Genomic DNA, 16,334 nt, shown 5'->3' on the forward strand with positions numbered 1-16,334 from the left:
CTCTTTCCCTCCGGGATGCCTGGACATGCAGCTTCAGGGGAATGTTTTCGAGGTTTATTCCAACCTCTTTGTGGTCTCTGAGAAAGGAGTTTCTGTTCGCCCAGTCTTGGTTCTCGAATATCTCAGCCAACATCTTGCGTTCCCATCCCGAATGGAGTGTCTCTGTTCGGTGCTGGCGTCCATGGTTCAAGGGGAGTTTTCGTTCCTCGGTGGACATCAAGGATGCCTGCCTCCACATCTCATTGTTTCCCGGTCATCAGCGTACCTTCGCTCTGCAGTTTTGGACGGTCATTTTTCTTTTTGGCTATCCATTTCGGTCTGGCCACTTCTCCGCGGACCTTTACCAAAGTCCTGGCTTCTGTGATAGCCTTTTTACTGACAACAGTTGTTTCCGTGATTCCTTATTTGGACTACCTCCTGATCTGAGCTCCAGCCAAGACCCAGATCCTGGAGAGTCTTAGTCTCAACCTCCAGACCTTGTCTCACTTCGGTTGGATGGTCATTTGGGACAAGCCCAACCGCTCTCCTGGGGCTCCAGTTCGATGCGGCCTCTGCCCGCTTTCGACTCCGCCGACTCCTTTCAAGAGTCTGACTTCGGCTCCCTGCTCCAGTTTTCCATTTGCTTTTGCATGGACGTCCTGAGTCGATTGGCGGAGGCCGTGCCATTTGCCCAGTTTCAACACAGACTTCTTCAACTGGTGATTTTCTTCCATTGGGACAGGTCTCAATTGTCTCTTGACCACAAAATCGTTCTTTCTCGTCAATTTTGTCGATCCTTCTATGTCGATCCTTCTATTTTTTTCGGGGGGTGCTCCTTCCTGTCCATCCCTGCCAGTCTGTCATGCTGTGGAGGTGTTTTCAGGGACCGCCCGGTCTGGGGTCTTGGCCCCCTGAGAAGCTTTTTCCCCTTCAACATTTTGGGGCCTAGGGCAATTCTTCTTCTTTGCTTGCTTCTTGGGAATTTCCCTCCTGGGTGGAACTCTGGTTTCCGGCCATCTCAGTTATCTTCAGTCTGGCCGTACCTGGGATGTGATCTTCTCGGCCGGTCCTCAGTCGTCCAAGGCCACTGGTACCTACATCCAGGGGTGTTGCTGTGATCTGCAACCCCTGGGGCTCTCCAGGCGTGGAACTCTGCTTGTCCTGCCACAACCGAAGCGTTCCTCTCTCTTGGTCGAGCCTGGCCCTACCTTGTCTATTTGGTGGTCGGGCTTTGCCCTACCTTATCTGTTTCCTCCCTTTCTTCTCTTCTCTGGGTCCTGAGGAAAATCTGTGGGACATTTCCCCCATTCTAGTGGCCCTGCCTGGGCCCGGCGGGCATTGTACGTCGTAATGGTCAGGCTCCTAAGCGACTTAACGTTGCACCTTCCCTATCGTCCAGACCTCCTTTCTCAGGACTCCTGTGCCACCCCTATTACCGTCTCTGCTTTGATGGCGTGGCGGTTGAGGCCTCGGTTTTGAGAGCCGCGGTTTCTCTTCCCAAGTCATTCGCACCATGCTCAGGGCTCGTAAGTCCTCCTCGGCAAAACTTTACCACAGTACCTGGCGGTCTTATTTTAGTTTGTGTGAAGCTCAGGTCTTGTGTCCTGTTACCTTTTCGGTTTCCCGTCTTCTCTCTTTCTTGCAGCTATCTCCTCTATTCGGAGAGTGTCCGAGTTGGCAGCTCTTTCCTGCCGTTCTCAGTTTCTGGTGATTCACCAGGACAAGGTCGTTTTCCGGCCAGATCCTTCTTTTTTGCCTAAAGTCGTTTTGGCTGTTCATCTCAATCAGGACTTTGTCCTTTTGTTCCGCTCCTTCTCATCCCAAGGAGCGTTTACTCCACAATCTGGCTGTGGTGCGGGCCTTTCAGGCCTACCTCTCTGTCAGGTGCCTTTTGTCAGTGCGATCCTTTTTCGTCCTTACGGAAGGTTGTTGCTAGGGACAACCTTCTTCCAAGGCCACCATTTTTCGGTGGATCCGGTCTGCTATTTCGGAAGTCTATCACTGTACGGGGAAGATCCCTCCCTTCAGGGTTTTAGCTCATTCTACCCGTTCTGTTGGGGCTTCTTGTGCTCTCCAGAACAAGGCCTCGGCCTTGCAGATCTGCAAGCGGCTACCTGGTCACCTTTGCATACTTTCTCGAGGTTTTTACCGGGTTCATGCCTTGGCATCGGCTGATGCTAGTCTGGGCCAGATGGTGCTGCGGGCGTAGGTGGTTCAGCCATCCGCCTAACCGGGTTTTCTTCCCACCCAGGGGACAGCTTTGGTATGTCCCATGGTCTGTGTCCCCCAATGGAGCCGATCGAGAGAGTAATAAAAAAAAAAATCTCCTTTCCTCCAAGGATCCATTGGGGGGACACAGCCCCCGCCCTTTTGGGTTTCTCTTTGGTTCTCTGTCCATATTTCTCTGGTTCTCGGACAGTTCGTGTTTTTTCCTTGACCTGTCGGTCCTCTCTATTGCTCTGGAACTAAACTGATTAGCTCAGGGCCTGGAGGCGGGTATATCCTGCTGGGAGGTGCAGAATTTTTTGTTGCCATAGTGTCATACCTCCTAGAGACAGCAGCATACACCCATGCTCTGTGTACCCCAATGGATCCTTCGAGAAGGAGATTTTTTATTACTTACCGTAAAATCTTTTTTTTTTCCCACCCTAGGGGACTGCTTTTGGTACGTCCCATCAGTTCGGTGTCCCCTAATGAAGAGCGCCAGAGAAAAGGAGATTTTTGTACTCGCTGTAAAAACTCTCTCATAGCTCTCGTTGGGGGACACCGCACCCACCCTTTTCCTCAGGATTATTCTTCCGGTTCTTGGGTTATTCTCCGGGATTCGTTTCTAGGGTCCTTCGGACTGATTTCTTGGCTTCTCCTACTGCTTTGTGACAAAACTGGTTGCCTCACTGCAGGTGGGCGGGTATATCCTGCCAGGGAGAAGCTGACTTTTTTTCCTAGTGGCAAGAGCATATACTCATCAGTTTGGTGTCCCCCAATGAGAGCTACCACAAAAATCTCCTTTTAACTGCTATCAGGGCCTCTGAGTGCGGTATGCAAGAATATAACGGTCACGTCACAGGATAACCAGGCAGCATCATTGCCCCATGTCATAGCTTCCACTGCATTCAATAAGGATTTTGTATCCTTAACAGAGCCCAATGTGCGAACTGCAAGGGGTTGAAGCAGTGTGTGTCTATCCAGGCGCCAAGTCTTTCCCACACCGACCCTATGCCCGCGACTGTAGGTCGCAATGGGGGAGGGAACACGTTCTTATGTTTTTTGGGCAGAGTGTGGAAGACTGGGCACACTGGATAGGGAGGAGACAGATATTCCTGCTGTTGCTTAGATAGAACACCCAAGCTACAGTAGGTAATTACAAATGCTCACGGCCGAGGTGCAGCCTATGTACCTTTTACGCATACTAAACCGTTTTATTCTCCAGTTAGTGGAAAAATCTTAAATATAGAATCCTTTTATAAACTGTGAGACAACACATGTGGTGTATTCTGCTATTGGCACGCAATGCAATGTGCAATACATAGGCTGCACCTCCAGAAAACTAAAAAGAAGGTTCTATGAACATTTCAATACAAAACCTGGAGAATTTGGTTGTTCTCGCACGTTCTCTGACCTGAGTAGGCATATCTGGGAAGTGCATGCAGGTGACCCGCAGTCCGTTCAGGTAACAGGCTTGGAACGTGTACCTCGTCCTCAGAGAGGAGGTGATTTGGCCTCAGGCAGTTTTTGAGAGGCATTTTGGATACTAAAATTGGATTCCAGTTACCCGAAGGGGTTAAATTCCCTCAACAACCTATCCTATTTTTTATTAAGATGCTATATAGGTTGTGTATTGTTGTTTGGATGATTGTGTGTCAATTTTTCTTGACCTGCTCGAATGGATTTCATATATCATATTTATCATATGTTTTTTTCTTTTCCATTGTCTGTATGGACGTTTGCACTGGTAACTTGCATTGAAATACAGGAATGGGTTAATGCTGCTGGAATTCGGATTGTATCCGGAATCCCTCCCAGGAAGTGACTGCAAATGCCAAACTTCCAGGTGGGAGGTGGGTGTTCTCCTGAAACACATGTGAAGACATGGAATATAAAAGGACAGTTTACAGTCCTCTGTGCCATGACTAAGGACCTAATGGTCCGAAATGCATTGGCGTTGTGATTTTACTTCACTGGTTGTGTTTTTTTCTCTTATGCTTCTCTTAAAAGTCCAAAATTTCATTAATCCATTTGAACATTATTTTTCCTGGGAGCTGGATACCCCCCTTCCTTTTGGATTACTCTCATAGACAGTGCATGGTGTGCATGCCAACACTCCACTCAATGCAAAGGTGGAGATTGCAAGGGGTCCAGCCACAAAGATCCCTTCGATCAGACACAAAGAGGAAGAGTTAAACTAAGGATGGACGGCGTATGGGTACTCCCAGTACGCTGGGCTATGACCGGAACGCGATGCCTACTGACATCGCCCAGGGTGTTCTGGAAAATGCCTGCCCCACCCCCCTTCTCCTTGTCAACAATTCTCTTGATTGGCCTGTCAATTCTGACCGGAAAATCACACCACTTCGTGCCAATCACCTCTCACCGGCAGACGCACTGATGCCACCTCTAGATTGCCTTGATTTGTTGGAGCGACCGACCAATCAGGGCTCCTGCAGGGGGAGGAGTGTATAGCTGTCCCTGCTCTCCCAGCCAGTGTGCCTCCAGCTATAACTCCCAGCCTGCACAGTCTGTCCGTTCATGCTGGAAGTTTTAGTTTTGCAACAGCTGGAGGCCATCCCCCCCCCTCCCCCCCTTTATGGAAAGGGAAAACTTGCCTCAAGAGTGAGAGCACCATGTACACTTGAGGTCTAAATTTGTGATTTGCATTGAAATGGCTGATGGTTCCGACATAAACTCACAAAAAAATACCCACATATGACCCTATTTATTTTTATTTTTTTTAAACTACACCCCTCAAGGAATGTATCAAAGTGTGCAGTGAACTTTTACACCACCCACAGGTGCCTGACAGATTTTTGGAACAGTGGTTCATGAAAATGAGAATTCTTCATATTAACAGCCCACTGTCCCAAAAATCTGTCAAATGGGGAGTAAATACTCACTTCCGCCGTTATTGCATTCCTTGATGGGTGTAGTAGCCAAAATGAGGTCACATGAGGGGGGGCTTCCGATGTTCTGGCACCATGGGGGCTTTGTAAATGCAGCATGCCCCCCAAAACTATGCCAGCCCAATCATGTCTCCAAAAGCCCAACTGTGTATGCCTTTACTTCTGAGCCCTTCCATGTGTCTGCAGAGCATTTTGTGTTTACATAGGGGGCTATTTCCATATTATATCCATACTTGGAGAAAAGTCCGCCAAAATTTGTAACTCAATTCCTCCCATTTATCCTTTGTAAAAAAAAATGTAAAATTTGGGTTTACACCAGCATTTTAGTGTAAAAAAAAAAAATCTAATTTTTCATTTTCACGGCCCACTAAACTTTCTGAACGTCATTTGAATACTTTGAGTGCAGTTTTCATAATGGGGTCATTTATGGGGGATTGTTTAACATGAAGGCCCTTCAAATCCACTTCAAACTGAACTGGTCCCTGAAAAATTTTAGATTTTGAAATTTTCGTGAAAATTGCTGCTAAATTTTAAAGCCCTCTGATGTCTTCAAAAAGTAAAAAAAAAAAAAAAAAAAAAACTTTATGATGCCAACATAAAGTAGACATATTGTATATGTGAATCAATATATAATTTATTTGGCATGTCAATTTTCCTTACAAGCAAATAGTTTGCGCTAGAAAAAGGCAGTTTCCAAATTTTTCATGAAAATTTTGGAACTTTTCACAAATGATGCATGTATTGACAAAAAATTACCACTATCGAAAAGTAGAATATGTCACAAATAAACAAGCTCTGAATTCGACCTCAAGGGGTTAACAAAACTTGTGCAGAGGAAAGTTTGAACAGTTGCCCATAGCAGCCAGTTAGAGTCCACCTTTAATTTTTAAAAAGGCCTCGGAAAAACAAAAGTAATGACTGGCTACTGGCCAACTGATCAGCTTTTTCTCTGCACAGGTTTTTTAGTTTTTGTTTACTTATTCCCTATCCCACAGTATCAGAAAACACCTTTATCTCAGCCTGCTACATTAAGTTTTCGTCAGCGCATCCACAGCGTGAAATATGCTGCGGATGGGCCCCGTGTGACCCTGCCCTTAGATTTTATTTCCTATTTTAGGAACGTGTTGAAGCGGTGAACAATGCAGAAGGAATAATCCATGATACAGAGTCCAAGATGGAGGAATTCAAAAGCCAACTGCCAGAAGATGAGGTTCGTGCTTGTAACAGTTGCTATATGTTGCATTTATTTATTTTATTTTTTCATATGGTCTTATACCATCCAATCTCTTATTTCCCCAGTGCAACAAGCTGAAGGAGGAAATAAGCAAAATGAAGGAGCTTTTGTCAAGAAAAGATTCAGAAACCGGTGAAAGCATCAAACAGGCAGCATCATCACTTCAGCAGGCTTCATTGAAGTTATTTGAACTTGCATACAAAAAGGTAATATTGCTGTGTCGTGATCATTTATTGATGGTCACCTTCTATATCCAGATTTATAATTTTTTATTTATTTTTTTGCTTATGGCACCGGCAAGCACAGCAATGCTTAGGCTGGGTTCACATCACAATTTCTGCCTCCTTCACACAAATGCAATTTCAGCCGATTTAAGCTTTAGAAATATTATCTGTGCACAGACATGCACTGGACTGGTACAGACGCATTAACTTCTATTCGGCAGTGAACCTGATCGCTGTCAGCTAGTGAGTGAATCATACTTATCACTCTGATGTGAAAAACATGGCAGACCACGGTTTTCAGTCAGTCAAAAGTTGGATATGCTCAGAAAATTACCCCTTCATAGTAACTAGCTCATAGAAATGAATGTGTCCGTGCACAGATGCGATTTTAAACGACTTGAGCTGTAGAAATGTTACACAATTTAGGTAAATCTAGACATGGCTTTTTTTCGATTTTTGCACTTAGTTTTTTCCTCCTTACCTTTTTTAGATATCATAACCTTATGGCGCTTATTTTCTGCGCCATTCTACTTTGTAATGACATCAGTCATTTTACCCAAAAATCTTCAGCAAAACGGAAAAAAAACATTGTGCGACAAAATGGAAGAAAAAACGCCATTTTGTAAATTTTGGGGGCTTCTGTTTCTACACAGTACATTTTTCATTAAAAATGACACCTTATCTTTATTCTGTAAGTCCATACAGTTATGATACCCTACTTATATAGGTTTGATTTTTTTTTTTTATTACTTTGGAAAAAATCATAACTACATGCAGGAAAATGTTATACATTTCAAAATTGTCCTATTCTGACCCCTATAACTTTTTTATTGTTCCATGTACGGGGCGGTATGAGGGCTAATTTTTTTGCACCGTGATCTGAAGTTTTTATCGGTACCATTGTTGTTTTGGTCAGACTTTATGATTTTAATTACCAATATAGTTTTATAGTTCGGACATTTACGCACGTGCCAATACCACATGTTTATTTTTATTTATATTTTTTTATTTATTTTAATTTTTATCTGAAAAGTGGGGTGATTCAAACTTTTATTAGGGAAGGGGTTAAATGATTAACTTTTTTATTTATTATTTTTTTAATTTTTTTGCAGTGTTATAGCTCCCATAGGGGGCTATAACATTGCACACACTGATCTTTTACACAGATCACTGCAAAGCCATAGCTTTGCATTGATCAGTGTTATCGGCGGCTGATTGCTCAAGCCTGGATTTCAAGCTTGCAGCAATCAATCGCTGTTCTGACACGCAGGGGGCAGGTAAGGCACCCTCCTGCTGCGTCCTAGCTGATTGGTACATCACCATTTTATTCCGATGTCCCGATCAGCCCGACTGAGCTGCTGGGATGCATTTACTTTCACTTTTAGATGCGGCGATCAACTTTGATTGCCACGTCTAAAGAGTTAATGCCGGACATCTGCCGGGACCGTGCGGGTATGATGCGAGCTCAGCTCCTGAGCTCTTTTCATAACCCTCCTGTGCCGCAGCGCCGGGTATACCCGGCGTTCTGCGGCAAGGGGTTAATATAAATGCCAGATAGTCTTTCTTAAATCGGCGTTCTGCAGTCTGCTGATGTTTTGAACACATTGCTACCAGTTACTGAGGCTGCAATGGGTTGAGAGGTTATCAGCAAAGCAGGAGCAGTGTGTCATCAGGGTAAGCAAACAAAGGCTTTAGACTAGCATGCTTTAGTTAGAGTTTTTTTATTTTAAATTGGAATACCCCATTAAGATGACTAGACATTAAATAAATGTCATCTGAACCCAATGACCAGTTGCTTGCCTCCAAACTATCCCTACAACAGCAGATGTCAAACGAGAAAAGATCCAATTGCCTGATCCTATTGGAAGGATTAAGATTTTTTAATAAAGTAATTTACAAATCTGTTTAACTTTCCGGAGCCAGTTGATATATATATAAAAAAAAAAAGGTTTTGCCTGGAATACCACTTTAACCCCTTGACGTTCTCATACGTCTCCATTTCCGAGTCCTTAAGGACGTCATGTGTTTTACCGGCCCCCCGCAACCATCTGGAGCGGAGCCGGTCCCCGATGCCTGCTGAAATCGTTGCCTCCTCAAATGCGCATGGCGCTCTCACTTTGGAGCCCTGTCGTATTTCAAGGCAACAGTTTAGGGCCACATATGGGGTATCGCCGTACTCGGGAGAAATTGGGCTTCAAATTTTGGGGGGTATTTTCTGCTATTACCCTTTAAAAAAATGTAAAATTTTTGGGAAAACAAGCATTTTAGGTAAAAAAAAATATATATTTTTTTACATATGCAAAAATCGTGAAACACCTGTAGGGTATTAAGGTTCAAATTACCCCTTGTTACGTTCCCCGAGGGGTCTAGTTTCCAAAATGGTATGCCATGTGTTTTTTTTTTTTTTGCTGTCCTGGCACCATAGGGGCTTCCTAAATGCGGCATGCCCCCCAAAAACCATTTGTCGCTCCTTCCCTTCTGAGCCCTCTACTGCGCCCGCCGAACAATTAACATAGACATATGAGGTATGTGCTTACTCGGGAGAAATTGGGTTTCAAATACAAGTAAAAATTTTCTCCTTTTCATCCCTTGCAAAAATTCAAAAATTGGGTCTACAAGAACATGCGAGTGTAAAAAATGAAGATTTTGAATTTTCTCCTTCACTTTGCTGCTATTCCTGTGAAACACCTAAAGGGTTAATACACTTACTGAATGTTTTTTTGAATACTTTAGGGGGTGTAGTTTTTATAATGCAGTGGTAAGGAAGAAAAAAACCTTTTCAAAGGGCGCTGCTATTGTCCTGGTGAGATGAAGATGAAAAGTCCGAGGCAGAAGTATTTTGCAAGATATAGCTTCTTTATTGGTGTAGAATCATAGCAAGCAGGGATACAGGCTAGATAACGCGTTTCGGGGGACAGCGCCCCCTTCTTCAGATCAGTGATAACTGGTGGTGCTTACATGGTATATATACACTTAAAATGGGCTCCAAACATAAGGGGGAGGGGCTACAGTAAACAGGGGCACATACTGGAAAGGCATGATAAATACATCAAAATAGACATGCAAATCATGAAAACCTATTCTGACACATAGAACAGCCTGATGGAATGGAGCTATTACAAAAACTCTAAATAAAATCATTGGTGAACAGTAGGTAATATGCGTGCATCTGGAGCCGCTGGCCGCAGCTCCGGAGTGTGCGGCGGAAGTGGCCGTTGCTACAGACGCGTATCCATGCAGTCTGTCGGAAGCGTCCGGCCAGAGAGCGTTGCCCGGGAGACGCACGACGCGCAGAGGCGCAGCGCGTCACGGGCAGCGCTCAGGAGGCCGGCTCACCCGTGATGACAGGCACTGAAGTCCCTCGCTGGAACCCACAGGAGGGAAAATGTCAGGATGATAGTATATGATGAATAGGCAGTGGTAGTTAATGTGTATGGACGTCAGTGCCTGTCATCACGGGTGAGCCGGCCTCCTGAGCGCTGCCCGTGACGCGCTGCGCCTCTGCGCGTCGTGCGTCTCCCGGGCAACGCTCTCTGGCCGGACGCTTCCGACAGACTGCATGGATACGCGTCTGTAGCAACGGCCACTTCCGCCGCACACTCCGGAGCTGCGGCCAGCGGCTCCAGATGCGCGCATATTACCTACTGTTCACCAATGATTTTATTTAGAGTTTTTGTAATAGATCCATTCCATCAGGCTGTTCTATGTGTCAGAATAGGTTTTCATGATTTGCATGTCTATTTTGATGTATTTATCATGCCTTTCCAGTATGTGCCCCTGTTTACTGTAGCCCCTCCCCCTTATGTTTGGCGCCCATTTTAAGTGTATATATACCATGTAAGCACCACCAGTTGTTATCACTGATCTGAAGAAGGGGGCGCTGTCCCCCGAAACGCGTTATCTAGCCTGTATCCCTGCTTGCTATGATTCTACACCAATAAAGAAGCTATATCTTGCAAAATACTTCTGCCTCGGACTTTTCATCTTCATCTCACCAGGACAACAGCAGCGCCCTTTGAAAAGGTTTTTTTTCTTCCTTACCACTGCATATCTATCCAGGACTGGCTAGTCCTGTCCTGTACCCTGGGCTTAGCAGCTGTATCCGGTGGACTATTATCCATACCACTAACCCCACTGTGGGTCTACATGCGAGTTTTTTGCTCGCTCAAGGTGAGCACCCATCATCTACTCTTCGACTAACCCCTCCCACCTGTCATCAACGGTATCACACTAGGCGCCTTTCCGTCGGTCTTTCCTTCTTTTGCTCTTTTTAGTTTTTATAATGGGGTCTTTTATGGGGTATTTCTAATATGAAGACCCTTCAAATCCACTTCAAACCTGAACTGGTCCCTGAAAAATAGTGAGTTTGAAAATTTTGTGAAAAATTTCAAAATTGCTACTGAACTTTGAAGCCCTATGGTGTCTTCCAAAAGTAAAAACTCATAAATTTTATGATGCAAACATAAAGTAGACATATTGTATATGTGAACCCAAAAAAATATATTTTGAATATCCATTTTCCTTACAAGCAGAGAGCTTCAAAGTTAGAAAAATGCAAAATTTTCATTTTTTTCATCAAATTTTGGGATTTTTCACCAAGAAAGGATGCAAGTTACCATAAAATTTTACCACTAAGTTAAAGTAGAATATGTCACGAAAAAACAATCTCGGAATCAGAATGATAACTAAAAGCATTCCAGAGTTATTAATGTTTAAAGTGACAGTGGTCAGAATTGCAAAAAACGCTCCGGTCCTTAAGGTATAAAATGGCCTGGTCCTTAAGGGGTTAAGCTACTGTTGGAGGTATATGCCAGTGGATTACTTCCCTCTCCTCACTTGGGAGTTGTATATCCTTAGCTAGGACAAGTATGCTGGTGAATGGTGGAGTCAGGAGAGTTACAGCTGTCTGTTGCCGACCTTAGACCACAATGGTTAAAGAACTGGTGTGAAATGTGATTCTAAAAAGTTAGGTTTTCATGATTCGCGCACAGATATGATTTCCAAAGCTAAAATCAGCTGTGTGCACGAACAGGCACAGACTGTATCATAGTCAGCTAGTGACTACGGTTGGTTAACTTTAAGTTCATCTGGCTCTTAATTTGGACGGAAGAGTCAAGTGTTTGTAGTTGTAAAATGACCGGATCATAGTCCCTAAGGGGGAGATTTATCAAAACCTGTTTAGAGGAAAAGTTGTCCATAGCAACCAATCAGACTGCTGCTTTCATTTTCACAGGCCTTTTCAGAAATCGGAGGCAATCTAACTTTTTCCTCTGGACAGGTTTTGATAATCTTCCCCTAGCTGACTACAATGGGGTCCGTGCCAGCCATAGGATTGAAAGTGTTCGTGCACGTATAAGAGTGCAGCTGATTTGAGCATCAGAAATTGTATCTGTTGTACTGAGGCGTGTGTGTGTGTGTGTGTGTGTGTGTGTGTGTGTGTGTATATATAGAGAGAGAGAGAGAGATAAAAAATTATAATTATATATATATATATATATATTATATATATATACCTCAGTACAACATATATAGATATATATAGATATATGCCTCAGTACAACAGATATAGATATATATATAGATATATGCCTCAGTACAACAGATATAGAGATAGATAGATATATCTATCTCTATCTATCTATCTATCTATCTATATCTATATCTATATATATATATATATATATATATAATATATTAATTATAAATTTTTTTTTTTTTTTTTTTTTTTTTTTTGCAGATGGCATCAGAGAGGGATAGTTCTGGAACTAATGAACACAAGGCTGAGCAGAAAGAAGACAAGCAGTAACTGAATTGTTGAAGTTGAATAGTGGCTTGGGAACTAATTTCCATTGGGATGTCCTGAGCTGATATGTTTAGATGTCAACTGTTCTACTGTGTTCTGGCAGTACTCTAAATCAATTTAGTAAAGAAATTCTATAGTTATGTTCAATGTATAAAATGTCCTCCCTCCCCAAACCCCCTTCCATTCTCCGTTTTTTTTTTTTTCTCTTTGGCCTATAAATACTTTTATATTATAATATTTTCTTTCCTGTATCTTTGCTCAACAATCCTATTTTATACTGTATTAAAGTTTGGTAGTCTGTTGTACATTTCACATTAATGCCTCATATTTGAGGCAGTTCTGTGCAAGTTAAACTTAAGTTATGCTTAATAATATTACAAATAAAATACTAGCTTAACAGTGTCTTGTGGAATCCTTCCACATCTGTGTCAACATTGATGTTAGGTTTTTAAGAAAATGCTTGAAGGAACAGTTCATGCAAATGTAAAATATTATGCATGAATCCTTTCGAAAAATTATAATTTTTTTGCAGAAAAAAATAGTAAACAGTGCAGGAAAAAGTGTTTTGAATAAGTTGACATAACTGATGCTATCAAAAGGTAATACACTATTGGCCACTAACTGAAAAATGGAAAGAGTAAGGGCCACCTACATATTATGCACAGGTGTTTCCAGCCTGGCCCAAAAAATTGAATTGTCAAGAAAATAGGTCAAGATTGCCAATTGCTTAAATTTTTTACATTTTGAAAAACCTGAGGATTTCAAGGGGTAAAAGACATTGGGGCCACTAATCTAAAGGTAGAAATAGAGAGTAAGGCTATGTTCATACTTTAGAATTTCAGTGTGGAATTCCGCAGCAGAGTCCCATTTTATTGTATTGACCCATATAAGGGCTTGTTTTTTTGCGCCACCAGCTGTACTTTGTAAGGACATAACTAATTTTTACATCAGAATCAATACAGAGAAATGAAAGATTTGTGGGGAAATTGAAATTAAGCAATTAAGCAATTTTTGGGGGCTTCCATTTCTATGCAATGCTCTTGCCGTTACAAATGACACGTTATTTTGGAAGTCCATACGATTACAATTAGAGATGAGCGAACTTGCAGTAAATTCGATTCGTCACGAACTTCTCGGCTCGCAGTCGGCAGTTGATGACTTATCCTGCATAAATTAGTTTAGCTTTCAGGTGCTCCAGTGGACTGGAAAAGGTGGATATATTCCTAGGAAAGGGTTAATTATTTAGTTTTGTTTTTGTACGCCACGGTCTTCAGATTTTGATACCATTTTTGTTTTGATGGTACTTTTTTTAATCATTTTTTATTTTTCTTCTATATAAGCAACTAAAAATACGCACATTCTTTTGGTAATATTTATTCCTTTGACTATGCACTTAAACATTAAATTTTAATAGTTCGGACATTTATGCATACAGCGATACCACATGTTCATATTTATGTTTATAAAACTTTATTAAAAAGAAAAAATGGAAAGGGGGTTGATTCACTTTATTATTAGGGAAGAGGTTAAATCATATCTATTTGTTATATAAGTTTTTTGTTACACTTTAACTTTCTTGGTAGTTTCACTGGGGTATACACTCTGCTACTAGGAGGTTGACACTGAGGACACAAAGAAGTCTGCTCCTCCCTGGCAAGATATAGTAGAGCATCCTCTTTCCTAAAATCACTTTTTCTATGTTTGTGAGATCTGATCTTTTGACATCTAAAAGATACTGACTGATCTTGAGAATCAAGGAAGACAGGAAGAAAAATTTCTTGATTGTATGCCAACTGAGAAGGAACTTTAGGTCCGAAGGAAGTAACAGTCCTGAGAATAATGCAATCTGGGAGAATTCTCAAATATGGAGATTTATAAGATAAAGCTTGGGGTTCACTAGCTCTTAAAGGTGACACAACTATTAGGAAAGTAGTTTTCAAAGTTTTTTTTATTCCACATTATCCAGTGTTTCAAAAGGATGTGATGCCAGGTGCTTTAGTACTATGGCTAAATCCCAGGATGAAATTGGGGAATGAATTGGATGTCTCAAATTCTTTATGGCTTTCTTTAACAATCATTTTGTTAATGTTTTTTTCAAACAGCAGACCAGGAAAAAAATTGGCCAATGCACTTCAAGAGTGGTATACTTGAGGCCTTTTTCATAACCAGATAGAAAAAGTTACATTTCAGGTACACCAGGAGAAGAGAATTTGGTACTTACACACTAGTGATTAAAAATTATTTAGCTGGAAAACTACCATCTACCATTAAAAGACTCCAGAATACAAAGTATCGATAACTAGTTGAAAATCCATAAAATTCTAAATTCCTCCTCTCACTCTCCACGCCGTGAGAGTCAGTTTTGGATGGAACACATGATTGTTTTTCTCCATTTTTTATTTTACCTCTGTATGAAAAGGTCTGGCATGAGAGGAAGCTTGAGATATTCTTTCGAAATCTTCAACAATTGAGGCAACCATATTCTCCTGGGTCAGAATGGGCTAATTAAAATTTGCTTGTTTTGTTTCTGACAAATTTTCTGAATAATCCTCGTGATTAGAGGTGTTTGTAGAAACAGATGAATTAATTCTTCAATGAAAGACAGAGATGATGTGGATATTTGTTCTTGTTGAGGGAGCAAAGTTTTGGAAGAAGCACATTCTCCTTGTTTGCAAACACATCTTTGAGCGATTTCTCCCATTTCTTGGATATCTAAATGAAAATTTGTTTAATGACCATTGACCCGGTTTGATAATTTTCCGACTCAAACTGTTCACCATTTTGTTGACTATTCCTTTTATATGGACTGCAGACAATTTGTTGAGGTTATTTTCAGACCAGGTTTCTCCCTGAGACTTCTCTCTTGAAAATCTAGTTTCAGCCACAACCGGAGATCTGGGTCACTACAGTAGAATCTCCCAATAGCGGATACTCACTGGGAATAAAAGTGTCCACTATTGAGAGATGTCCCCTATTGGGGGAAAAAAGGCTCAATCTTTCTAAATGACGAATACTGTACTCTCTCTAGAGAGTAATTACTAGAGATGAGCAAACTTAGTGATTCGATTCTTCACTAACTTCTCGGCTCAGCAGTTGCTGACTTGAGCCTGCATAAATTAGTTTAGCTTTAATGTGCTCCGGTGGGCTGGAAAAGGTGGATACAGTCCTAGGAGAGTCTCCTAGGACTGTAACCACCTTTTTCAGCCCACCGGAGCACGTGAAAGCTGAACTAATTTATGCAGGCTAAAGTCAGCAACTGCCAAGCCGAGAACTTCGTGATGAATCGAATCACTGTAAGTTCGCTCATCTCTAGTAATTATCTATAAAATATGCTAAAAAGGAATATTACAGAAGAATCTCCCAGTGCTGTTTAATCACCCCTTATTCTTCCACTGTTTCATTTCATCCCCTCCTTTTTATACCTTGTGCCACCTTTATTCCTTGTGCCAAATAATCCCCCCCCCCCCGTGCCACATAATTTCCCCTTGATCCCCCTGTGCCATTTCATTCCCCCTTTATTAACCTTTGTGTAAATTCCTCATGTCCTTTATGGAGTGGCACAGGGGGAGAAAGGGGAATGAAATGGCGCAGGGGGTGGTAAAGAGGGGATGATGAATTTGCACAGAGGGTAATAAAGGGGGAATGAAATAGCATGGGGGGGGGGTTCAAGAGGAAATTATATGGCACAGGGGGTAATAAAGGGGAGATGATTTGGCACGGGAGTGATCAGGGAAGGAGGGGGTGATTGATGTGGCTGGCGGATGTACAGAAGCAGGAGACTACTGTTTTAAACAGTGGTCTTCTGCAGGGGGGTGCAGCAGTGGCCTGGGAGCCTGGGCCCCTTAATGGGGTATTGGCTGTGGCCCTGTGTACAAGGTAGGGCTGGCATATAAGCCTGGTTGTCCACTATTGAGTGTTTTGTCCCCTTTTTGGGTGTGTCCGCATCCGCTATTGGGAGTGTCCCCTATTCGTAGGTT

At 42.3% G+C, this 16,334-nt stretch overlaps 1 protein-coding gene across 1 annotated transcript in view; it reads left to right on the forward strand.

Moving 5' to 3' along the window:
• HSPA9 (heat shock protein family A (Hsp70) member 9) overlaps positions 1-12,759 on the forward strand; it is a 103,346-nt gene extending 90,587 nt beyond the window's left edge. Inside the window, exons 15-17 of the mRNA XM_056516637.1 lie at positions 6,214-6,306; positions 6,396-6,536; positions 12,292-12,759. Of these exons, the coding sequence (XP_056372612.1) occupies positions 6,214-6,306; positions 6,396-6,536; positions 12,292-12,360 (303 nt within the window). The 3' untranslated portion in view covers positions 12,361-12,759. The remainder of the gene's footprint in view (positions 1-6,213; positions 6,307-6,395; positions 6,537-12,291) is intronic.
• Positions 12,760-16,334: the final 3,575 nt, after the last annotated feature.

This window comes from Hyla sarda, chromosome 4, assembly GCF_029499605.1.
Source record: "Hyla sarda isolate aHylSar1 chromosome 4, aHylSar1.hap1, whole genome shotgun sequence".
In the NCBI taxonomy this organism is placed as follows: domain Eukaryota; kingdom Metazoa; phylum Chordata; class Amphibia; order Anura; family Hylidae; genus Hyla; species Hyla sarda.